The sequence below is a fragment of the Branchiostoma lanceolatum genome, chromosome 6, assembly GCF_035083965.1.
Source record: "Branchiostoma lanceolatum isolate klBraLanc5 chromosome 6, klBraLanc5.hap2, whole genome shotgun sequence".
Lineage (NCBI taxonomy): Eukaryota > Metazoa > Chordata > Leptocardii > Amphioxiformes > Branchiostomatidae > Branchiostoma > Branchiostoma lanceolatum.
The window spans coordinates 6,079,965-6,106,819 of NC_089727.1; the positions used below are offsets into that span (position 1 = coordinate 6,079,965).

Here is a 26,855-nt window from a genome sequence, read left to right on the forward strand (position 1 = left end):
TACCGTACACTTGAGACCCTTTCAGACGAGGGAAATCAAGTTTACCCTTCAACGTTGCCCTTGGCCTATTTTCGAGTAGCCTTGGTCATCTATCAAAGTGGATTTAGTAGCTGGAGCGAACGGCTGAACGCCGTGAGTCTTTACATATGCTTTCACATTGACCACAGTAAAAAAAGTAATTTTGATGAGTGGTCACCTTGAACTTTGTGAGGGACAACCAGTGATTGGACTTGATTATGTCTTTTTGTCGTATCCCTAGATCTGTTAACATCAAGGGAATGAACGGTGAGTTATGTCTTACTCAACGTTTCATCAATGTACTTTCGACTACAACTTAATCTCCGTTGACAGGGTCATTTTTCCGTTATCAATACATGTACTAGACCCTCAAAGCTTCAAGTAAAGGTCAGGTATGTTTGCTGACTTTACATACCATCCATCAATGTCTGTTAAATCCCCTCCGACCTATGTCTGCTTCCAACTATTTCAAAATCCTTTCCGGTAACACACTGTTTCTAACCTTTCCATGAACATTAACACTGTTGCCAACTATTACCGCTTCATTTGACAGCCAAACTGCTACCTTTGGAAAATGCAAGACAAGCAAAACTAGGTAGTGTTTTTATACACAGCATATGTATACAGAATTACCGGTGTACATCTATGACTACGTATTTGAAGCCTCTTAAGTTAATATCCCCACTGATTTCTTCGTACTTTCCTATGCTGTAGCAGGGCAACTATCACGGTCACCTTGGCACTCGACAGTTTCTCGAGATATTCCCGACTGATGGCGCTATCGCTGGAAAGCAGCCGAGTCACACATATTGGTATAATTGCTGCATGAATATTTGCATAGTCGTTTGCTTCCGTATCAGCTGGAGAAATTCCAAATTCGCCTATACGTTGACCATACTTTAAGTTTAACTCAAAGATGTTATCGCCTGATAACGGCAAAGACTATATTATGCACCCGAAGAAACTCTTGTCGCCCACTTTAAAGAGATTACAGGCGGAGAAGTACATTCCCTTTGGGCAGGAAGCACACATGTAGTTGAACCCTAAATCGGCAGCGCGATAATGCCGAATAATGCATACGAGGAATCAAGACATGTAGACTTTAGAGGAGTTTTGAAGATGGTGCCGTGACTATTGTTGGTAACGTTGAATGTGCAGAGACACAAAGGAAAAGAAACATCGTCAACATTCTTTATCATTCCATTCCTAGAGGACGTCTAGAGAAGCATCTTTGATAGCATTCCAGTCCACACCTCGAAATAAATCAACTGTATCGTACGCGTGTGATACGCACACTTACAGACTCGTGATGAATTATGAATTCTGCATGAAGGGTGTAAGAGCCTGACATGTTCTGACAGTCCGTAGGGTCAATAACCTCTAACACAGCTCTCCCGACCCCGTATTGCCCTTGTCGTCTGACATTTACGGCTTTTCTGTATGAAACATTCCGACCTTTGTCCGTCTTGGCACCCTTGTTCTCTCCTGGTGCATCGCAGTGCACGAATAATATACTTAACCACTCTTCCAGTCCCGCCCACAGTCATGACAATTTTCTTTCATCGCTCAGAAGCACTTCTAACTCAATGACGTATGGTCTTGCACTTGGAAAACTGTAATCGTCTACTAAACCTTTTCATCAAGCAACAATCCTTTTTCTGGGGGAGAGTGAGAGTTAGATATTTCTATCTAATATTAATGAAGCACTCGTGTAATATTTTAACCTTCCCACGTCCTTCCTTTCTCCCACGATAGAGTAGTTCAAAATCACTCGGAGTAAACTGTGAGTGACAGAGTGGGTCATCACCCTCGTCGCAAACCCGTGCATACTTGTAACCAACCATAACTCATCATGGGTTTCCATGCTTTTAACAGAGCATTGTGAACGAAAAGCCTATTTGGAAATCAATAGAAAGACGAGGTTACACGCGGAAGAAATATTGCTCACTAAATCAATGAGGAAGAAGAGAAAAAAACAATTTTGAAAGTTAAATTTCTCCTTGAATGTTTAAATGGACCAGTCACAAAAGGTCAATGACCTTTTGCGGTTGACATGACCTAGATATTACAGCTCCTTATAAGTATTTGCTATTACAGGTCTCTTGACGCGAAGTGCAATAAAATACCTCAAATTGGAAAAGTACTAAGGTTTTACGGTTGAGAGGGCATTGATTCATAACGTTGGAAGATTGGGTAAAGTCGGCCTACATCTTGCTGTGGACAATATTCTCCGCAGTAGCGAACAGCAATATACATAACATACTCACTTCAAAGTTTGCCGTCTGTAAATGTTATATTTAATGTTTGCCCCAGAGTACACCATCGGAAGCTATGGGCCCATTCACCTCGAACTGAAGGCCTACATGGCAACCCAGGCATAAAAAAATACCACATCACACATAAGGCAGAATCAATATTGACTTCGCCACCTTTGAGGCGTGACTGTTGGAAGTCACTTGATCCTCACAGCAATAAAGCGAAGAAACACATACATGTCTTGACCTGATTCTGTCAGACCGAAGCTTTTAGTTTCTTGAGTAATGAGATTTGAAATTGATATTCACTCCTCATCTCGCTCTAGACTTAATAACATTTATGGATCTATCATAGAAAGTAATCTTCGTGTCATCTTTGATGTCCATGCTACCTCTTCGAGTTGTTTGACATGTGGCCTTCCATATGCTGTCCTTCAGAGTGCGCTGGGGGAATAACGTGTCTGATAGCTTCGGCTTCAGCAACAGTGTCTCCCATCTTATCTAACATCTATATGGCCGATCTCATCGTCCAGTCAAAGAAGGCCAAAGTGGGTTGTCTAGTCGTTTGCCATCTTTACATGTATCTGTAGCTATATAGCTGGTGCAACCGCTCTTCGGCGTAACACCAGCTTCGGGGACACTAAACACCATAACTTTGCACACCTAACTTTAAGCGTTGTTTAAGGCTATCAAGTAAAGATACCCCTACAGTACCTTAATATGGCACCGAATTCCACTCTATAACAGTACTATGGAAAAAATAATTTTTGAACACCTCAAATCTGGTATTTGAAGGCATGACTATGTCTTGTTGTTTTTCTGTTGTTTTTTTTTGTTGAATTAGATACTTCGGTACTTCCACCAGTTTATCAGTCATTTGTTGCCATACTCATACTACTAGTTATAGGAGTGTCTGTCCGCCACAGTCATTTTGCACATCATGTATGCAGAATTTGGTGATGTGGTGAGATGATATGCTACAGAGTTGTTTATAGGATCTCCTTTTATCACATCTTTCCTCTTAAGTCAGACGATACGCCGCCTCGTAGCTTCTTCTCGCCACCATTATCTAAGATCCGCCAGACAGTCTCCAAAAGCCACAGCAAAGTACACCCTACACGAGACACCATGAGGCTGGTAATCCTACTCATCGATTCTTCAGAGAGATGCATGGAGTACAGCTTCTAGAGTTGTCTGGAGACTTTGTTACAAGCTCCATTATAGCCTTTTAAACTCCTCCCTGAACGTTTCATGAAAATATTTTTGTCGTCTAATAAGACCAAGCACGTTTACCTACATATGATAGTATACCTCTCCATTACAAGTACGCGTAAGTCTCACAGTTAACGTATCATTTACAGCGTGGATAAACTACTTCCATTACTTAGAGTGATCGGCCATCAAACATTAAGCATTAAATGTCTGCAATGAGCTGTGCCAATTAAAATAACTCACTTAGGTAAATATTTGACCAATAGCTCGCACTGTGTTCTAAATCTAGATATCCACAGCAATCAGCAACACTATTGATCTTTTCCGAAATTACATTTTTCTTGAACAAAAAGCCAAAAATACAACGCATTATAGAATCTAGAAAATGAATTTCAAATCACGCGAAGAACCAAGGGCATAGGAAACCTAGAGATATCGTTGGTATAATGCTACCGTATTCCTTTCTATTAAAATCACCATGGTCAATCTTTTCAAAAAATAAAGAAATGATATATGCACCAATCTTCCTTGAGTGTTCGACTGGCGAAGCTAAAAGATAAATGAGAAAGAGAGTTGAAGTCCACGACCCGCAGGAAACCGTTCATCAGCAGTGGTGGACGTGACAGGATACAGCCGGGCGTGTTGGACTCATGGCCGTACTTAAGCCCATGAAAAAAAAATGTTGTGTTTCCGGTTACGGTAGTGAAAAAGAATAGGGTCAGTAGGTCAGGATTTTCTTTTTCCTTCTTCTTCTTTTTTAAAAGTATTTGATTTCGACCGAAGTGATCCAACGAATACAGTTTAACATCGCAAAACTGTAGTGATGGACGTGGCAGACGGGAGACAACCAGGCGTGTTTGACTCATAGTGGTACTTATAGACATTCACACCGTAGGTCCGCACAGAGGTACCGGCTAGATAAACCACTAGGTTCCGCTGACGAGGCGGGGAGGCAGTTAGTGCTGATGAGATTTTCACGGACCGGAAGAGGGGCTGCTTGGGTCAGAACACTGGTTTGATGGTGATGATGATGAAGATGATGATCAACAGATGTCAACGGATCATCATACAAATGCCTATTTTAGACTTATCAACTGGTAAGTCAATCGAAGGACAGGATGGAGTAGAAAATTGGAAAAAAAAAGTAGAATGAAGTGATAGCCAGGTAGGAAAGAAACAGGAGAGAAAAGACTTACAAAATGTAGACAAAAAAAGCAACAGCAAAAAACAAGCGAATAGCCAACTGCCATCTCAGGAAAGTCCTATAATGCCAAAGTGTGGTAGTCCAATGGTACGAGTGTCACATATAAACACAATAGCCCATCTCATCTGGGGAAATCAAAGAGATTCCGACTATCGATCCGGTCGAACATAAAACAGGACGTGGCAGGGAAGGAGACGTGTGAAGAGGAAGATTAGGTCGAATAAGGACAGACCCGAAGGAGCCAGAGACATTACAGGTGCTTGATAAATCAAAGCCTACCCCCACGAACTAAGGTCTTTTGATCTGAGCCAACTGAAAAGGAGCAAATCACGCAACATGTCTGAAGAGCGGCCCTTGTGTAGATAGCTCAGATGGCTACGTCCATGGTGCTGAATGCAGAGTTATTATAGTCAGGTCTGTCACATCTGTCTTTAGATGCAACGACCCCAACAACGCAAAAATAGGTAATTATATAAAAGACTGCTTTGTCATTAGATAAAATACCGAAATTAATTGGGTATACTAGCCCTTATCGTATCAGTAATCAGGATGTTAAGTTTTATGTCATGCCTGGGCCTGATACGGGTGTTCCGGACCGTGTGATAACTATCCGGATCACATAGGGTTCCGAGGTGTTATCACACAGGCTTCCATAGAATATTTCGAACGCATTTCGAGCGCGCCGGTTGTGCGGCCGTCGGAAATTCGAATACCGGATTCGGAGATTGGAATCAATGTTGCTACAGTTTCTTGTTCGAGGACACAAAACTCCCTCAACTTCTGGCGCATTCCGCATTGAAATGTATGTTTTCGCGGGTGGGTATGACCAAGGTAAAAGGTCCCAGCCCTCCCGCGGGTCGGATCGCCCTCCGGCCTACGGCCGTCGGGCGATCCGACCCGCGGTCGGGCTGGTACCTCGGGTGATACGGAATACCCCGTGTTGTATTCTATATTTATTCTATGCCTCTATTTTGCACCATGCATATGTTTAATAGCTGTTGCCATACATTGCACCGTGTACAATTGTCGTGCAATAAAGTTCTTCTGTCACACTTAGCTACTCGGTTTTACCATCCATGTACAAGTATGACGCTGGGTTGTCAATTAGCTTATCAATCACACTGCATTGTTTGTCGTCCAGGCCTCACCCACGGAGAGATAATTACAGTAGGCAATTTACCGCTAGATTGACTTTGTACATTATAATTTTAGACTAACAATCATAGTCGATCTAATTAGAAATGCATTCCAAATGTGTCGATGAAGGATAGACATTTTCCCAAATCGGTCACGTTGCTTGAGTAACGGTTACTTTGCGCATTCTACAAGTGGCTCAAAGAACAATAGTATCTCTGAGTGATATATAAAATACTGCTTTAATCTGAAAGAAAATCAATCCATAACATCGTGCCCTTCAATGGCTCAAACCATCAACAAGTGTCGCTTCCAATCACTCTCATGTCAGACACAGCCTGCGGCAAATCCCGACATCTAATACATCACGTGCCATCTGACTGTCACACCAAGACACCATAAAGGACATGTCCTTGTTGCTCAGCACTGGCATTCAGCATTCCACTTCATATATCTAACGGAACAGGATCTGCTTTATTTGATGTCAAAGTCGACATATGCTATGGTCCCATTTCCAACCCGGGGCCCGGCCGGGCTATTTGCGAAAAAAACGAAAAATAAATAATGCATATCAAGAAAATACACTATACATGGTTATGAATATTTTTTTGCGTCTTGTGTCTTTTGCATGATATTTTTCGTTCCAACAAGCTGATCGGCCGAGCCCCGCTTTGGAAATGGGACCGAAGCATTACTAGGCACATTGAATATTCTGACTGCACCAACAAACTGCGTTAAAATCAATCGGCCAGAAACACAGTATACGTAGCCAATTATGACTGCCTAACCACCGGAATAGGTTGTCTTTTTAATATTCCCGAACTCTTTTCTTCATGGATGATTAAAAGTTCATCAGGCGTTCCCTATCTCAAGGGACATTAACGATTGTAAATTAAAATGTTAGGCACTTGCCTTAATCGATAGCTTATCAGAAAGCCGAGATTGACATGTAAATGCGTTTCAATCTCATTTCACTCGGGAAAATTCATCGTTTTCCAAATCACTTTTTGCTTGATCCCTTTTTCTTCATTACCCGCCGTCTTTTGCGTTATGATACGGATCCGTCATGACAAATCTATGTAATATTGTTCACAATATCACCTTTCCACTCCCGTATAATAACACTGTACAAATGTAGCTTCAGTACAGCAAGGACAAACGAACAGCTCCATTATGCCATATTGATTGGTTCATCATTCCCCGCCCTTTGGAGGAGGCAAGAAGTCTAGCGGAACGACCCGTGTTCGTTAAAGCGTCTGAAGCAGTAAATCCCCCCTCTCACTGCACCCGCGGCACGCTCGCGGCGTCGCTGCGTCTTAAACTGGATTTGTGTTACCCTTGACTTTATAATGGGAATATCATTCAAAACGTACAAGTATGACCAAAAAGACACACAAAACACACAAAGTTTAGAAATATTCGTATTTTTGTCGATGAAATTCGTTGAGTGCTTTGTCAATTCGATCGGCCGCAGCGACGCCGCCAGCGTGCCGCGGGTCCAGTGAGAGGGGGGCTTTAGAGCACTGGAGCAGCAATGACTAATCATGCACAGGTCTGATCTGCGGTTCCTGTTGTTTCAGTTCTAACCGCGCGATGCACTTAATCAATTGGATACATGTAAGCAAAGGGATGTCTGACCCCGCGGGGGACAGTGGAACATGGCGCGTTACTAATTGGTACGGCAGCATGCACCGCCATCCCCTGTCAACAGTGCTTGGGGACGATGGTGATACCTACATTAGAGCTGTGACAAAAGACGAGATATTTGTGTTCCCAAGGTTGGATTATTCTAGTCTCCTTAGCAGGCTTACCTGTTTTCGGTTTATCATCTGCTGTTTTCTGCTTGTATGTTAGATATGGATGAAGGGCTCCCTTGGAAATCAGTTACCAAGATAACTAAAGGGACCACCCTAAAGATTCATAAATAGATAAATAAATAAGTAGATAAATAAATATGAATGTTCCCTGTTTCTTGTAGTCAGCCTCCTAATGGCCCAACCCGTAAGTCTGCTTGGGAGGCTAGCTATAGGTTTGCTCATTTGTTTGTAGTTGGTTTATGGACTGGGACATTACTGCTTGTCCATCTATTTCCTAAGTTAGGTGTGAAAGGGTCGAGAAACGTCTCTGGGAAATGATGTATGTTAAGTTAAGGCGTGAATTGAAGAGAAGAGGGCAAATTCATTAATCCGGTAAACAAACCGAACTGCCAACCAGTGAAAAACAGCTAACTAACGAACTAACGTATCCACTGGCCATCGGCCTGACAACCAAAGGATCAATATCAAGTTCGCATTGGGTCTTTGTCTTTTGCATATGTCCACCGAATCAATATATACATCTTTTGGCTAAGAAAGAAGGTAAATTTGTATGCTTTGAAATCTATTTCACGAGTCATGGATGCCTACGTTCCTTGATTCTTGGACTAATTCAACGTTAAAGTCCACCCACCGCGGTAACAGACATGTACCAAATGTAAGAGACGGATAGACCATTGGGAGCTACTCAATACATCACTGATTCCAAAGTGTCAAGGTCCTTTAGCAGTATGGCAACTTCATGGCGCCACTGTAAGGCGGGAAATTCCCTGAAGTCCATTTTATGACGCTTACAGATGAGACACTTTGGTGATGAAACACGACTAAGCTGGCAGTTTACTGCGAGTAGACAGAAGCAATGTATCTACGAAGGGGCTATCAAAGTAGGAAGACATTGTAAAAACTGATGACATGATATCATATTATTAGTTTTGTAATTTCACACGCTTCTGGATATCTAGGTCAGCTCCTTTGCTCACCGTGCGTAGTAAATAGTCTTTTATTTGACTTGATCGCTATTAAAAAGACTATGTTTTTTTCTCAAACATGCATAACGCTGGAAATGCGATTTGGTCTAGTTAACTTGATACAGGTTTAAGCAAATCGTCTTTTCTAAACCCACGACATAGACCACGCGCTCACTTCATACAAAAAGCATATCATATCTTTTCAACGTCATAGGAAGGCTGTTGGATTACCGTACGTTAGTTCTTCTTGTTAATGTGCATATTTCAGTTGCTGATAAACAATTTATAAGTTGTGTGTGTACAAGAAGATGTACAAAGCAAATTCGTATTTCATTTCACACTTCAATGGCGGAACATATCCCGTGCAAGAATATAGAAATGGGATTTTGAACGACTGCAAATATTCCATCGCATTCTGAAGATCACACGAACCACTTTTTTGCACGCATACAAGAGGATAAATGTTGTACATCGTAGATTTGAGTCAAATAAAAGGAAAAGCTTACCTTTCAATGGCAACTGTAGAACGACAAGAATGGCGATACCGATCGCGAGGCTTCTCGATCGTACAACAAACATCGTCCGTGGTCTTGTGTGAAATATTGAAGAACAAAAGTTACTTCTTAAGAGATGTTCTCACGGCTACTGAACTATCGCTACCTGGTTTTCGCTAGTTATAACGAAGTCAGGGGAAAGCGCGACCCACTCGCGGCGTTACAGGAGACGTTTCCGCCCAAGCACACCTTACTATCCAGACTTCGGCTCAAGCCCAAGAGACGTGCGGAAAATGTCAACGTCTGGAAACTCTTGGCAGCGTCTTGCTACTTAAGGCGATTGCTTCACTTTCAGTTGCATAAATCTGAAATGGTGCGATCCGCTTGGAGATAGATACTTGTCAGAGTAAAGATACAAAGACAGAAGAGAGCTCTCTGTTGGGAACGAGGGTGTCTTGCGTAAATGGAATATAACTACTTGTGTTTGGGAAGTTGGGTTGTACCATGTCTGGAGCAGGGTGAAGGCATACCTACCGTGCGTTGAGATTGACACTTTTAGAATGATAGATATCTGTCTATATTTCCTAATTCTTTACTATCATTGCGAATGGTTTGTTATCAAAGGACGTAAAAATATGGGAGTTGTTTTTAGACAGCGGTGTTCGCAAGGACCCTACAATGGCAATGGAACCTTCCAGAGAAATAGATCTACAATCTCTCCGTGTACAGTGTGCTTTATGGCTGTAATTACCTAGGTTGTAATTACCAAGGACAAATGTTACAGTTAATTAATCTCCCCTACGCACTGTTACGTGCATCCATATTTGTTAAACTATAGATAAGCATCGTCTCTTGAATATCAATGTCACTTCATCCCACCGCATTGCCATTTTTATTTTCATTTGGTGCACTTACGTGTATGTACGCTTGTATGTTCAAATGTGGGTTAGAATTAACTAAGAGAAATCCCTTTAAAATTCCTGAATTGAGAGTTTGTATAGGTACGCAGTATCTGTTGTCCCTAGCTTTGCACAAGCATCAGACAACATATATATAGATCTATATCCAGTCGAGTTGCAATAAATCAAAGGTGTTTTGTTGTTGAGCATGTCAGGCATCGCGTCCAAGAAACAATGAGTAGTACCGTCGTTCGATTGTCTACCAGCGTCACCTAGCGACCAAGGTAGGAAATTGATGATTATATTCTCTTCCTTTTTAGGACGGCCCATTGAAAGACACGAAATATCAAACCGTAAGTTCCGCTGCATTACATTAGAAAGTCGCTAGGGGCATACTATTGAACTTGACCTTCATTTCGCCTATCCCCAGCGTCTTGAGTTAGGCTGTTAGCACACACAAACGGTACCTAAACATAACCTTCGTGGCAAAGGTAACTAACATTCGTACACATTTGTCTACAGAAATGACACGTGTGATCTAGCCTGGGTGTCGAAGGTAACGAGTGTAGGAGCCCTGGTAGTAATCGGATGGCACTCACGTGTACGTGTGATCGGTACGGTTCAAATATTGCCAGACAGAGTAGATGTTAGAGCACGTGCGGATAGGTCTACAGCAGCCACCCACGCACGATTGCATTGGTGGTGAGATTCTCCCAGTGTATATTCCTGCACGACTGGATTGGTCTACTGTACTTACGCACACAGACGTTTGGACGTACCGACTAGTAAGTATCTAATGCCAGCTTAGAAAAGAATAAGAAACAGTTATGCCTTCAGTTGTATATAGAATTATCAGTTAGATGTATAGGATAGACACTTATTACCCTTGTTACCCTTTCTACTGTTTGTACCCTTGCAATTAGCCCGAGGGCATGAATGTGCAAATAAAAGTTATAATGATTGCAAGCACTAGAGACATCAACCTAGGATTCATATTTTCCTAGAACTATCGTAGAGTGGAACTCGTTGACACCAAGTACTGTAAGAGCAGCCTCAGTAGCTTGAAACAGCGCTTACAGTCAGTAAGCAAACTTTGAGGTAAGGTGTGACAGGTCGTTCAGTATGATATAACCAGCTGCTACCGCGTCACATGCCTATGAAGCTGGTGCGTTAAGCCCCCCTCTCACTGGACCCACGGCACGCTGGCGGCGTCGCTGCGTCCTAAACTGGATTTGTGTTACCCTTGACTTTATAAAGGGAATATCATTCAAAACGTACAAGTATGACCAAAAAGACAACAAAACACACAAAGCTTAAAAAGATTCGTTTTTTTAGATGAAATTCGTTGAATGCTTTGTCAATTCGATCAGCCGCAGCGACGCCGTCAGCGTGCCGCGGGTCCAGTGAGAGGGGGAGCTTTACGCCGAAGGGCGATTGTACCGACTATACAGATACAAATACACTCACGCACTAAAAATAATAGAATCACATTGTGAATATGAAGTTCAAGTGACAAGGTGGTGGATCATGTGACCTACACGTAACCATCTCCTATGACGTCATAGCCAGACGAATCAACATCTTTTCTCCTCACTCCTCCTTCGGCAGCTGTTGCAGGACGCAGCGTCTTAGAAAGCTACAGTTTAAGGTCAGCAAAGTTTCTTGAACAACGTAGGAAGATTGAGATTGAGTGCATTTCAAAACATAGCTTTGCAGTTCATTCACAAAATGATTTAGCTGTTTTTTTTCTCATCAGGTATGATCAGTGCAAAGAAAAGAGACACTCCTTGCTTTTTGTTTGGTAGCCTGATTAAATCGCACCATTACAGCCTCGGACAGCGGAGTCTGCGTTACACAGATAATGTTGCAGATAACTTTAATTTTCATCAATGCATACTAAATTGATATTATTTGATATGTAGGACACCAGAGTAGAACACGAGACGTTCAATCTGCGAGCACAAAGAAGAAGAGTGGCGAAAGAAACCGAGAGCCGGTCTTCTCAGCGGCAAGATCGCCTTCCAGCCGAGAACAGGAACGGCGGTGTGTCCAGCAAGTCCTGTCAGTGACAGCGGTTAGACATAGTACTTAATAGTTTCAAGATTTACATTGACTGTATATCACTTAACAGTTTCAATATTTTCATTGATTGTAAACAACATCATCAGTCTATTGCTGTTACAAACTGGTCTGTTGTTGGATGTGGCCTGAAGTTGGAGCAATGAGCTGCTATATGCAGACCGTGAAGTGAGAAAGGATCTTTGTTTGACTTTCAGAAACTGTAGGTAAAACGATTGTTCCTTAAAGAACGAAAAAGGTTCTACATTTGTCACTGTGGAAAACGTGTGAGGGAAGCGCAGCATGATAGTCGCTCTGGTTTGGGTCCTCACATTTCTAACCGGGCCGTACAATTGTGAACCTTCGGCACTTTCACGTCTGCGATCTAAAGGATGTATCGTTGAAAATCGTTGGCATAAACATGGTTTAATATTACTCCAAATAAATTGTGACAGCACAGGCTTAACGAATGTTCCCAAAGAACTGCCCCCAAACCTTACTTGGCTTAAGCTTCCCAACAACGCCCTAACCACATTCCCTTGCATGTCCCTGTCCTACATGTATTTGACTTACATGATCTTAAGAAACAATAGCATCAGTTACTTCCCTTCGTACTGTCTGAAGAGGATGCCCAGGCTAAAAGAATTGGATTTGTCACATAATCAGCTGTTCTGTGTCAACCTGTATCCTGTGAAGTCCCTCGTACCAAACTTGAGAGAGGTTGACGTTTCTTACAATAGCATAAAGACATTGTCTATGTGCGATGTTGGGTGGGACTTGCACAGAAACAAAGAAGAAATGTTGCCATACGGACTTGTCATAAAGAGCAACCCTTTCCATTGTGACTGCAACATAGCTTGGCTGATTCTCTATGCAAAACTCACGGAAAAATGCCGAAACAAAACATCACCAAAATGCAAAAAATTATTCTGGGTAAATGCCAATGCACGCGCCATGTACAAAGACCAATCTTTGTTTCGCTGTGAAACACCATCAGAAGTAGAGAACGTAGAGCTCCACAGGTTAAAGGGGAATATCTCACGATGTTTTCAGGTCTGGGATCCAGCAGGCGAAGATTATGTAACCTACAAACCTGAGCCCTGTGATCCTAACAGTTACTATCCCACAGAACGCCAAGATCTCAGTCCCTCTGAAAGGTGCAATGCTCACTCTGTACCCATGACAGAAAGGCCAGAGAATCATGATACGTCATCTCCTCAAACCGTTGCCATGGCATCAGGCTGGGCGATGACTACAAACGTTACTGATGGTGTCATGACAGCAGCTAGAACCTTTAGTCCGCTGACAGCATACAATGCTCACTCTGCACCCATGACGGAAATGTCAGAAAACCAGGAGACGTCCTCCTCACAAACCGTTGCCATGGCATCAGGCTGGGTGGTGACTGGAACAGTAGTTGGAGTGAGTGTTGTCGTGTGTGGTGTGGTGTTAGTCACGTATTGTGCCCTTGGTAGGAAACATCATGATAACACTGTCCCACTTGGTCACGTGGTGGGTTTTCATCAGGATAGCCCGGCTGATGGTCAGGAAGGCTGTAGAAACGGTCCGGAAACAGACTCAGATTCCTGCAGGTGCGAAACTATACCTGACACAATTGAACCGTATGTTTATGATGTACCGCAATGCCATTTTGGCGAAGTAGAAACTGCAGGTGAAACCACTCATATGAATAATGAATGTGCCAGCACTTTGAAAGGTCCAGGTGCACAGGACTGTGATCATACTGGCCGCATTGGGGAAGCTTCCGATGTTGATAATCAGATGTCAGAGTCCTGCCTGGATGAGGTTGAGCCTAACACGATCGAACCGTATGCACAGTCGCCTCATATTTTCGATGTACCGCAATACGATTTTGCAGAAGTAGAAACTGCAGGTAAAACCAGTATTAAGAAGAAAGAAGGTACCAGTTCCCTAATATGTGACCCTAACAGTATTTGCAATTGTAGAGACGTTTTCGATGACGATAGAGTTGATACTCAGCCGCCAAAATCAGATACTAGTCAGTCCTCCATGTACAAAACTACACCCAGCATTATTGAATCTTATGCAAAGTCACGTCATGTTTTCGACGCATATCAACGTGAACATACCGACCGCAGTGGAGAAGGTTCAAAAACGTACGGAATGGATGAGATTAAGCAGTATGCTCGTTCAACTGTCTATTCTTCTGAGCATGTAAATCAAAACACACCGAGCTTATACTCTCAAAACTCTAAAGAGACAAGGAAGTTATCATGAATGAGAATTGGTAGTAGGACTGAGCGTATATTACAATACCACTGAAACTACCCTTGATTTTTCTTTTCTCAGAAATGTTTATGCCGTATCACTAAAGCTGAATAACTAGTATAAATTAATCTGATGCAATATCCAAATATTATCACAAATGATACGTAAAATGCTATATTTCAAGGATGTGTATTTGTATGCATGTAGCATTCAACCGTTATTTTTACAAAGCCCGAGCTGTAATGTATGCACAATGTAGCGCACACATCTGTGTTGCGAGGAGGAAATTGTCAGCAAATGTGTTTTAAGGATGTTTTTGTTTTAAGAATGTTCATGTTTTAATGCTGCATATGTGCATGCAGGTGATATTCAACATTCATTCTACAAAGCCTGAGCTGTATTGTATACTTAATGTAGCACACACTTCTATGTTACGAGGATGAACTTGTGTTTTAAGGATGGTGATGTTCTAAAGATGTTGATGATTTAATGATGCGCATGCGTATGTGTATATAATATGTAACATTCAACGTTTATCTTACAAAGTCCGAGCTGTAACGTATGCGCAATGTAGCACACACTTCTGTGTTACGACGATGAAGTCATTAGAAAAGGTATTTTAATGATGTTGTTGTTTGAAGGATGTTGATGTTTTAAGGATTCGCATGTGTATGTTTATGTATGTAACATCAAACATTCATTCTTCAAAGTCTGAGCTGTACTGTATACATAATATATATGTAGTACACACTTCTGTGTTACGAGGAAGAAATTATTAGCAAATGTGTTTTAAGGATGTTGGTGTTCTAAAGATATTGATGTTTTAATGATGCGTATGCGTATGTGTATATAATATGTAACATTCAACGTTTATTTTACAAAGCTTGAGCTGTCCTGTATACATAATGGAGCAGAAACTGTGTTACGAGATGAGATTATCAGCGCAGATTTTTTTCATATCAATGCACATGCACATACTGCAGATGCAGAACCCACTGGATGATTTACATGTATGTGTAACAACTGATTATTTCTGCACAAGCAGCTGAACTGAAAATGTATATTAGAAATGTAAAAGGTACCATATGTAAACAAGATTTGTTTCTCACACTCACTCTCTACCAAAGCTTAGTCATCTGTGGCAGGACTTTTTTCTGCTAGCAAAGAAATAGGAATAAAATATCATTTAGCATTCTAAACTAGAAGTGAGGCTAGCTGTGCTCAAAATACATCTATCACTTACAGAATGGGAAATCTTCAGCGGCCAAAATATCTCCGAGATACCAGTATCTAACCAGCTAGCATGTGTTATACCTTGAGGCCAGGACTCAGTTTAAGAGTGACATGCCTGTACTCCTGAAACTGAATAAACATTCGTGCACGTACAGATTGGTCTCCTGTAATCAGTCACACTGGCTAGCACTGACAACAGACACGAACCGTAAGATCACTTTCACACAATCATCCCACGCACAGTCACGCAATATGTCAGTAAATAATACCTATGTACAAAACATGAATCTGAAGAACATGTCGTGGACCTGACAAAACGATGTTTTTTCGTCATATTGATAAACAATAACGAGAAGAAAGTAAATTTTCAACCTGAGCAGTAAAGCTGAGAATTTGTATTGAAGAATCTGATGCACGCGATTCTAGTTTGGGCACGGTTAACAATTTTGTACATGGTTTTAAGAACTTCAGCGTGATAGGTTTCTGATCATGATTGTTTCGCTGTGAACATTCTGTATGGTTACAAATTCATACTGTGCCGTAGCATTGCAGCAGATGATGGATATAGCTTTGGATGGATGGATATAGTTGTTTGCTTCTGTCTCCGTGCAGAAATAAATGTGTCCCTTTAGACGTAGATATAACAAACACCGCCCAACCTTTCATTGTTGTGTACTGAGTACCATCCTTCGTAGTGATCGCTGGCTCAACAAAAGTCGCTTGCTAACCACGGATCCGTAGTTAGCAAGCCAGCGGTCACTACGGAGGATGGTACTAAGGCTATGGCGACACATTCCCTCCAGACCTTTCACCGCCGTCACCTTTTCGCTCGACCTTTCATGGGGATTCCTCCACGCCTATAGTTAAACTTTTACGTCATCATCTTACACTAAAGTTCAACTCTTGCGTCATCATATTTCACGCTTGAGTACTCAGTTTTGGGACCATTTGTCAAAGAATATCTCCCAACGTTCAATTGAACGTTCTGTATGTAGATTGATTGCATGGATTGCACTCCTATGATCATTCTAAGTAGCGATAATCGTACTGAACCATCTGAGACACCTCTAGATCTAATTGAGCATGACGGGATGGTACTTGTGATAGGGGTTTAAAGGTGTCAGGTCACTTGGGAACTAAAAAAACAACCTGATTCTGCCACCGAATGTTTTGACCTTTAGTAACTCAATCAACACAAGGTAATAAAAAGGACAAAATGCCACAAGCAATCAATTTGCGTATTTAATCATGGCCAACATGGGCGTGGTTTCGTTGGCAATCAGCTGGTCACTAGCCGCACGATACATGATTACCAGAACATTAATATTGCCGCACGGCTGCTTTACAATTCAGTCACCCAGAGAGATGGCGACCGCAGAATTTCCAACAGACATTGGTGTCGACTTTCTGCAGTGTACGGTCTGCTGCGACACTTTTAAGGAGCCGAAGACTCTCATTCCCTGCCTTCATACCTTCTGCAAATCGTGTTTGAAGGAATGTGTCACAAAGCAACGTGTCAGTCATCTTTCTTGTCCGCTCTGTCGCCAGGAGGTGCCTATTCCTGAGGATGGAGTCGAGGGGCTCAAGAATAACTCTTTCATCGCAAGTCTTGTTGCAGCCGTTCAGGACTACATCAAAATACGCGAAAACCCCAGCAAAATCCTCTGTTCCCACTGCGACGCCGGTGCCGTGGCGACGTCCAGGTGTGTGGAGTGTGCCGAGTTTCTCTGCCACAGTTGTGAATCCGCCCACCGTCGTCTGAAATCCACAAATGGACACACGCGTCTCACCATAGATGAGCTACAAACGGGGGAACACGGCGACAAACTCCGTGCAAAAAGGATCCCGAAATGCGAGGTTCATCCTAGTAAAACGGTGTGGTTATACTGCACAACGTGCGACGTTCCCATCTGCAGGGAATGTGCAGGCACCGACCACCAAGAGCCTGCGCACCAGCACGAAGAGTTGAGCCAGGCAGCAGCGGAGAGAAAGAAGACGATCAAAGATCTCATCGCGCGATGCCAATGGCAGGTCCAAAATCTACACAAGCATGAGAAGATGCTAGCAAAGATGGAGTCGTACCTCGAGGAAAACGAGGAGAAAGCAAAAGCTGAGGTCACTACGAACATGAAACGGCTCATCACCATTATCCAGCAAGAAGAGACTGTTATGCTCGACTCTATAACAATGGCTGCAGAGCAGCAAAGAAAGAAATTACAGGGCCAACTGGAAGAGAAGCAAACCTCGCTCGCAAGCGCGAAGAGAACTTGTGACTTCGCGATGGCACTAGCACGGGAAGGGGACATCTTTGAAATGCTGACCTTCAGCAAGGAAATAGAGCAACGTCTGCACAGCATCGCAGCGCAACCCAGCACAGGCCCTGGTGCTGATCTGGCGAAAATCACCGTAGAATATGGCAGTCTCAAGCAACAACTAAAAACGGACTTTCCAAAGAATACCAAGTACCGTATATGTGAAAACAAAATGCATGAGATATTGGGACCTTCGGACAAATCAATTACAGCCGCAAGTTTATTGGCACCGTCACGGCAACGGTGAGTAACATCTTTAAATGGATATTGCTCGTTCTTGTCCCTCCTAAGTCTGGGCTTGGTACATTTGTATGCACCCTATTGACGTTTCATTATTTGTTTATCATTTATTTATTTTGAACGACAAACTTACATGCACACGGAATGGCTTGTGCCTCCCTGAATTATGTAGAGTTTGTTACAACGGGTTATTAAAACATGTAAGAGCAAAATACACAACAGCATATTTACAATTTTTCGAAGAAAACACGACAGCCGGAAATGTGCTAGTAAGAGACCTAAACAATAAATTCATTGCAGAGTCTTGCGGCACAATGTAAGAAAGGACAATTCTTGGACTAGCTCTAGTTCGCTCCTCTGATCGCTTCTCTGTAGACTATTCGGCAAGGGAAGCGATAGGAGGAGGGAACCGGAGGTAGAATAGGATGGATACCAGGTTACATCCTCTTCTCCCTGACGCTCATCCCCACATTGCTTTATAGTATTTTCACGCTGATTTGTTAAACCATTTGTAATCACATGCCACGTTCCTGATACTGAACAGTTTTGTTATTGTCCTAAACCTGATGGTTTTCCAAGTGCATCATCTCTATTCTCCAAGCAGAGGTTTCGGTCTGAGGGCTACTAATGGCCCGATTTTTTAACGTCTCTCTCCTTTCAAGGAAGGGATCGCGGCCACTACTAGCCCCAAGACAGAATCCTCTGCCTAGAGAATGTATCCTCTCAGCAAAAGCAGTAAAGTTCATACTGACCACCCTAGCAGTAATTTGCAGAACCATCGTCACTCGTTTGTCAATAATATTTCTTTCATTTGTCGCAATCTAGTTCCCGAAGTTGGAGTCCACCTGACCGACCACCAGAAGACATCCCCCTCCAGCACGGCCGGAGTATGGCTAACGTTGTATGGCACCTGATGGGCCGGTAGTGTTAGCTGTACTTATATAGGTAGATATATAAAAGACTGCTTTATCATTTTAAAAAATACCGAAACTAATAATTAGCCCCACTCGATGATAACACTATAATACTAAAGACTCATGCTAGCCCTCATTGCATTGCATTAGAGTAATTAGGATGTTAAATTTTATTCTATACCTATATTTTGTATTATGTTTCATAGTTGTTGCCATACTTTGTAACGTGTGCAATTGTCGTGCAATAAAGTTCTTCTTATATGACCTACATTGTAAATACATATGGCGATAGACTTTGTAATGGATCAATGTCACATGGTAATGATTGCAACCATAGACAAGGCAACAAGAAAAATAATACAACAAAACAAAGTAACAAAACCTTCCGATGTTCAGAAGTGCTGTAGTAGTTAACATGCCATTGTGGCAAAGTATAGACCACACACTGTAACAAGGAGATCCACAACCTTGGAAGTGTTCAATTAACTTTTGATTGATATCAGGCATATTTGTCCCATAACAAAGGAATTACATCTGCATATTGCTGATATGGAGGACAGCCAAATGATCGATCAACTTCAATGATGTCGCATATGTCAGTTATGTCAGGGAACAATTACTTGTAGAGGGCATCATATAGTAAAGGGTAAAGTTGTGTAGGTATGACAAGCAAACCGAAAGATACTATTGACTTTTAGTTACGCACCTGTTCAACTGTAACAATAGTGAGGATAATGTCAAATACTATGATTGAAATAGGATGATGTGACTAGATAGTGTATGTCTACGGGATTAATGTTGAAAAGAACAACATAATCATGTGGCTCGAATTTAGAATGACATAATAGTCAACTGTGCCTCTGATTGACCAAAAACTCGCATATAGTGTTAACAATCAGTACCATTGTTGTGTTGTTATTTCTGTCACATGTAAAAAACGTCTAGCACTTTCATGAAATATTTCAGAACTGTGACCTGAGACGTTTATCATTGACATGTTCGTTACCTTCAAGCAGCTACTAAGTTATTGCTGTACAAATAGGTCACTTCGTTCATGAGAACAACATCCCACTACTCTATTTGACCCCAACGAGATGCTTTATGCCACTTTTTAATTGGCATTCCTTTCCAGTATATATGGCTGCTGCAGTTTTGTAATAGTTATCCTACTGAGACTGTGAACATCATTACCAGAATCACTTTTAAAGTCTTCTGCTACACATGAATTCCCTGAAGTTCTCCATGACTTTAAAAATTCAATGAAAATTTAAGATACATCTTCTTTTCTTTACAAAAGACACTACAAAAAACGCAAGCAAAGCTAAAACTAAAGTATTCTCATTGCCTGTCCTAAAATCTACTTAGGGATTGGTCTTCATAAGCCCTGTCGGCCCTGTCGGCCAAGATCCATCAGTGTTTTGGTCCTCAATCATGATGATCTGTTAGAAAAAAAAAAACTTTGCTGATACGACAGAACATTTTTGAATAGAAACTGTGGATAATTGATTAATATCAATATCAGTGAGAGAAATAACAATAACGTTGACCATGATGAAGTAACTGTATGTATACACATTGTCATGTAGTACTTGTTGATAACTTAATGGTCAAGCCTTTTGCAGTTCAAGCAATGAGTTACACTTTGTTTCAGTTTTTGTTTAAAAAAAAAACGTCATCAAATATTCGTCCAACACACTTAAACTTTACCACCCCAACATTTAAAAACCGATTTGCTGATACAAAAAAGGCATCGCTCTCCACCAGGACAACCGTGTGTGAAATAGCTATAATACATTCTGATCCGTTGAAGCTTAGGCAATAACGTGCATTTAACAGATGTGACAAAATGTGCAGCTTACCTGGCCATTATAGAGTCCTGAATCCTCAACAGTGTTTTCGGGTTTGTTTAGATGCTCATGTGTGTTAGACATGTACCACAAACGCACACACCGGTTCTTTGGAATGTTGAAGAGAACCCTCATGTCTTTTTCCACTTGGCCTAGGTTAGAAAATAATTTGTGTTGAGGATGAGAAATGTGATTACTGAAATGTTATTATAGTATCTGCAAAAAGATGGTCATGTCTACACAGGTATCCATAAGCTAGCGGTGAGTGAATGCCAGCACCAACTAAAGCAACATAATCATATTCAGAAAGAAAAGAAGCCATACGGTTCTTCTGCATTAGAATTTGGGGTTTTACCTATTGTGTCCAGTTTGCTGAACTGTTGAATGACACAGTGATCCATGTTGGAATGCCTGCACAGCTTCAGCTCCATCGGGTACACTTCTACTTTGCAGTGTTTTACAAACATTCCATGCTCAACCACCTGTAAGGGGTTAGTAAAAATGGAATAACAAAAGTGTTAATGACTACTCAGAAAGTATGGAATATACATATAACACACACACAAACACACATGCACACACACAAATGTACACACACACACACATGTAGACACGCACACACATATGCACACGCATGTACACATATAAACATATACACATTTACACATTCAAACACATGTACACATACACACACATGCACTCAAATGTTAACAAACAAAAACACATACATGCACACACACACACAATGTACCCAAACACAGACACACACAAACACATGAACAAACACATGCATACAAACACACACACTTGTACCCCCCCCCCCCATGCACACACATGGACAAACACATGCACACAAACACACATGCACACAAACATACATTTACGCAAAAAAACAAATACATACACATACACATACACACACACACATGCACACACACACACACACATAACCACTCACATTCCACCTGTACCCATCCTATATACATTCCACAGTCGTACCTTACGGGGGATGGCGTGGCGTTCTTTGATTCCGTACCAGGAGACAAGTCTACAGAATGCCTCCACAGGAACAAGCCAGTAATCAAACTGGTCGATCAGATGTTCTGTCAGGAAACAAGCATCCGGATGCTTTGAGTCTGGCGGAAGAAATGTAATCCATGTAATGTCATTCTTGTTGGACATATAAGCAATTCCTGGCTTATCATATCTATCGAGCAGGCTTCTATTGCTAATAAAATTCAGAGCACAGAGACTATAAGCATACAAAATGACTTTTCAGCACTTTTGATCATTTGGTCTCATACATATAACATGTAGATAAGCATCTCAGCCAAAGCTGATCGATCATGACTTGATTATATGGATGACATCTGCGCAAGCATCATTTTTTGTCCATTTCCAGAAGGAAGTGGCTACTGACAGGATGATCCTGTCAGCAGTAGAAAAATTTGCACTGCTGACAGGATCATCCTGAACATATCTAAAATTGATGGTTTCTAGCACAGCAGTGTCCGAGATCGTGCTGTGATGATGGCCTCCATCCAGGGAAACACCAATATCCGTTGGTATACTAGTACAGTATGCAGCTGGCTTCTGATTGGTACAGTAGCATATGCAGCTGGCTTCTGATTGGAACAGTAGCATATGCAGCTGGCTTCTGATTGGTACACTAGCATATGCAGCTGGCTTCTGATTGGTTGTCAACAATTCATTGAAATAAATGATGAATTGATTTACAGTATGGTTGCAAACTGTTATTGTCTGGAAAGCCTGAGGCTATCGACAAAAGGATGATCCTGTCAGCAGTGCAAATTTGAATCAGTACAGAATAAGCTTAAAAAAAACATACTTTAAATCCTCAGCAAAGTCTTCCAAAGTCAAAGAAGAAGATGTTAAAAAAGAACAAAATAGAGAATGTTTTGTTTGGTATACCTTGTTCTATGTGTTCACTCATTTGTTGAACATTCCTGACCACTTAACGTTAGATTTCATAATGAATGAAAATTTTCTGGACCAACCTTCTGTCCAGATCAGTTTTTGGAGTGCCCATAATTACAAAAGCACAAATAAAAAGAATAAAAAACTGTACATCATAGCAGTTTGAAGCTGACTTTAGGTTACTAAGAACTAGGAATGTTACCTTTGAGCAGAACAGAGTTGTCAATCGGCCCCGGATGACATGCTGTGTTACCTATCCCGTACACATCCCAGGAGTCATAGCCCACGTACTTCTTCCACTGTCTCCACCACTTGGCATCCACAAGGAACCTGTAGTGACATAAAATTGTCAATTTGAATTAAAGTTACAAGGTATTAATTTCACCGAGTTGGTTATTGGGAATTGTGCCTGACACCTATATATACAGTGGCCGGATTTGTGGTAAAAAGACTATGGCCGGTATAACCGCCATTCGGTGTAACACACCAGCATCGCAGACATGTGGCACAACAGGAGCTGGTTATATTACACTAATGACCTGTCACATTTAACCTAACCTACCTAAGTCCCAGAGCATAGGATCCGGAGGCCGTGTATGCCTTCAAATCTACAAACATCTACCGAACAATCAAGCAATCAACAAGACACCTACCAAGTGTCTCCCTTCTTTAGTTCCTTCCTCATTTCTGCAGAGATTGAGGATTTTTGTACCTCTGCATCTGGGGGCTCTTCCCGTGAGACACATGGTGTGTATAGAGACCAACCTTCAGGGGTGCAGGGGTGAAAGAAGAATTGAAAATCATGTATACACACACACACACACACACACACACACACAAAAAAAACACCACACAAACATATAACGGTTATATTTATTTAATACAGTTGAGGGAAAAATTAAGAAAGGAAAATGTGACTTGCAAAACAAAATTGAAAGAAAGAAAAGAACAATGTCGTCCTTACCAGCAATCAAAATAAATAAATTTCAAAGTTCTATTGTACTGAAAATTAAAGATGTACATTGTATTACAGACAGGATAGATAATTCATCCTGGATTATTGGATCAAGCAGCATCATCTTTGTGTGCTTTACAAATGTTATCCAACATGGTGCAGATGATGTCAAATGAAAAGCCTGTATATTGATGGTCTTCACTTCTAATATACATACAGAATCATATTCTCAATCTGTGGCATACAGTACAATTACCTTCAACTGTCTCTTTCAAATTTCCTGGTGTACATGGAACCTCTAGGTCCTGGTTCAGAGGAAAATCCTTGCTCGTTGATTGTGACGCATCTTTCAGGGCAGAACTCAGTTCTTTCGTAGTTGATTTTGGCAGGCAATATCTAGCAGTTTGAGGGGTGTTTGTCGTTAATTTCTGCCTCATGACCGAGTAATCCACGGTAATGTTCGCACGTTCAAAATCCACTTTGTCCTCAGGAAGTTTGCTCAGCTCTTTCAGCCTCATTGTCATATCTTGTGAGAAAGATACAACTTCGTAGTCGCTTCCCTCCCGAGCTAGAGTCTCTGCGAACTCACATGTACTCTTGGCGCTGGCCAGACTGATCTGCGCTCCCTCTATCTCTGCTTCTATCTGCTTCTTCCTGGTTGTTTCTTCTGTATCAATACAGGTTAGGACCTGTTCGCCCTCTTCCTTTACCAGTGCAATCAGTGTTTGTACGGTTTTATGGATGTTCTGACGAGCCTCTTCTGTATTGTGTAGAAGATTTACCTTCAAACGCTTGTGTGCTTCCTCTGTCCGCTGGAGGAACGGCATTCGGGCCTGGCACTGTGGTGTGAGATCTAAGATCAGCTTCCTCTTCTTTGCAGCAACGTCTGACATGTGTGCAAAGTCGTGTTGCGACTCTCTGTGTTCAAACAAGGCACATTCGTTGCATATAAGTGTCTTACAGGTCCTACAGTAGAGCTTCAGGATTTCTCCCGAATGTTTAGAGCACGACGGAGCTTTCTTGGCCCTGAATACATTGTCGTATTTTCCCGTTTTCAGTTCCTCAAACGTGAATAGCGTGTGACCCTTGGTAGCTCTCACACGGCGATGCGCCGACTCACAACTCTCACACAGAAACTCAGCACACTCAGAACACCTGGATGTGGCTGGCTTCCCTTCCTCACAACTGGTACACAGAATACCATCCTTACCGTTGCGAACCTTGTGATGCTCGGCCACAGCTTCAGATAGACTGGCGATGAAGAAGTTGTTCTTCAGACCATCCACGCCATTTTCTGGCAGGGGAATCTGTTGTCGACAGACGGGGCATGGGAAACTGTCCCCCTGGTTTCTCTGGACCCATTCCTTCAGGCACGGCGCACAGAAGGTGTGCAGACAGGGAATGAGAACCTTCGGGTTCGTAAAGGTGTCGCAACAGATCGTACACTTGAGGAAATCGTCGCTGATTTTGTCTGGCAGAGCCGCGGTCGCCATGATGTTCATTCAGGCTTCAGACGGTGTCAAAGGTCAAAGGTTACACTGAGAAATTTACTTTGCCATCACCTGCTCTTTAAAATTTGCGATGGTTGTGTGGGCTTCTAAGTACGAACTAAGTCATCTTCACTCAACTCTTAAGTAGCATTTCCTGGTACCAAGGTAAACGAAAGGAGCTCGTACAGATTCCTACAATCTACAACCAAGGAGGTTTTATAGAAAACCTCCTTGCTACAACGTAGGGTTTCAAAGTTAGCAGTGGTTGTTGGAGCAAAGGACCGGCTGGACTAACTCAAACGACTGATTCCAAGCAGAATACTAGTAGTCTGGCCCCGTCCTCATTTCAATGATTGGTCGTTGGGAAGTCGAATATCAGAAGCAGCGTAAAGGGGATCAAACCTCTGAATTCCTGTTCAAAGCCGTTTCAATGACCGTGTGAGTCAATCAGAACTCTTGCCACAGTGTTTTAGGTGAATATTCAAATGTCAAGTTCTCTATTGCCAGACTATTCTACAGGGAAGCGATCAAAAGAGCGAATAGAGCTCGAGATAGAATATATAAGATGGATATCAGTCTACCTCGCTTGGAAAGTACAGTCAAACCTGTACAAGTGACTACCTGCCTAATGTTCTAATTAATAATGTGACCACTTTGAGGTCCCTTAGATGATAATTTTCCCATTGACAAAAGAGACCGGGTTTTATGGTTTCGTGAGTGGTCTTCTTGGGCAGTTTCTACTGTACATACAACGTCCTGGGTACAACATGTTTTTCTACATTATATAAAAGGTCGCTTTCTACACTGAATTTTCAAAGTAATACATTTAGCAATCGCTGTTAGTACGATTTCATGGGACGCAAGGCTGCTGTAGACATCTCTCTCCATTAGGGGTGGGTACCGGTACTGTGTACCGGTACAAAACCGGTATTTTCTTATGGACCGGTCCAAAAAAACCGGTCCAGAATAAATCAGTGGACCGGCCAATGGACCGATTAGAAAATTCACAGTACCAGGCTACCAGCAGGCGGTCACACATAACCGGTCTAATACAAAATAAGCAGATTTAACGAGTCGTGGTGTCCTTTTACGTTAGCTGTTAATCATATGTAGATGAATCAACAGACGGCGAGTGCACATTAGTGTGCACCGAGAATAGTCACATTATTCTATTATACAATTTGAACATAATTTGAAGGACTCACAGAGACCTTTACTTGTGTCTCGCTCTCCAAAATATGATGTACTACGACACTACTTTAATCAGGTACAGGTACAGGTCCGGACCTGGACCTGACCCTCTGGACCTGGACCTGGACCGGACCTGAATTTTCTGTACCGGTACCCACCCCTACTCTCCATAGTATTTACGGAACAGGACCTGAAATTAAACTCCCTGGTTATTGTAATAATTTTTTTCCACGAAAAGCAAAGAAAGGTTCCGTTGTGACTCCTTGTTTTGCCCAATGAATGGTGCATGGGCGCTGACAAAACTTAAGAGAAACTGTTTCATACAAAATCATCACACCTAACAACGGATGTGGTAGCAACATCCTGAATGACAACGATGCTTAATCGACCGAAGTTCCAGGAATGTGACAAAGCATTGCGATAGTATTT

The 26,855-nt window shown here is 41.9% G+C and overlaps 3 protein-coding genes across 4 annotated transcripts in view; 1 reads left to right on the forward strand and 2 right to left on the reverse strand.

The window, feature by feature from the left end:
• Positions 1-9,557, reverse strand: part of LOC136436253 (neuronal acetylcholine receptor subunit alpha-10-like) — a 30,262-nt gene extending 20,705 nt beyond the window's left edge. For both annotated transcript variants that reach the window (XM_066430061.1, XM_066430060.1), the window contains exon 1: positions 9,112-9,557. In XM_066430061.1, coding sequence (XP_066286158.1) covers positions 9,112-9,184 — 73 coding nt within the window. In that variant the 5' untranslated portion in view covers positions 9,185-9,557. The remainder of the gene's footprint in view (positions 1-9,111) is intronic.
• Positions 9,558-16,904: 7,347 nt separating this feature from the next.
• On the forward strand, positions 16,905-18,515 carry LOC136437213 (E3 ubiquitin-protein ligase TRIM56-like). Its single transcript, XM_066431694.1, has 2 exons — positions 16,905-18,001; positions 18,467-18,515. Exons 1-2 carry the CDS (start codon positions 16,905-16,907, stop codon positions 18,513-18,515), a joined length of 1,146 nt encoding a protein of 381 aa, XP_066287791.1.
• Positions 18,179-25,274, reverse strand: LOC136436247 (uncharacterized). Its single transcript, XM_066430053.1, has 7 exons — positions 24,002-25,274; positions 23,444-23,555; positions 22,993-23,120; positions 21,852-21,988; positions 21,208-21,334; positions 20,865-21,004; positions 18,179-20,444 (listed from the first exon to the last, which is right to left on the reverse strand). Exons 1-7 carry the CDS (start codon positions 25,245-25,247, stop codon positions 20,367-20,369), a joined length of 1,968 nt encoding a protein of 655 aa, XP_066286150.1. The 5' UTR covers positions 25,248-25,274; the 3' UTR covers positions 18,179-20,366.
• Between the last annotated feature and the right edge of the window lie 1,581 nt (positions 25,275-26,855).

What these genes read in the sequence shown, in the direction of transcription:
- LOC136437213 (XM_066431694.1), top strand. Translation starts at nt 16,905, where the DNA reads ATGGCGACCGCAGAATTTCCAACAGACATTGGTGTCGACTTTCTGCAG. An exon ending in GACTTTCCAAAGAATACCAA is followed by an intron (nt 18,002 to 18,466) that starts GTACCGTATATG and finishes GCTTCTCTGTAG; the next exon opens with ACTATTCGGCAAGGGAAGCG.
- LOC136436247 (XM_066430053.1), bottom strand. Translation starts at nt 25,247, where the DNA reads ATGAACATCATGGCGACCGCGGCTCTGCCAGACAAAATCAGCGACGAT. An exon ending in CTAAAGAAGGGAGACACTTG is followed by an intron (nt 23,121 to 23,443) that starts GTAGGTGTCTTG and finishes ATGTCACTACAG; the next exon opens with GTTCCTTGTGGATGCCAAGT. An exon ending in CAGCAAACTGGACACAATAG is followed by an intron (nt 21,005 to 21,207) that starts GTAAAACCCCAA and finishes TTTCTAACCTAG; the next exon opens with GCCAAGTGGAAAAAGACATG.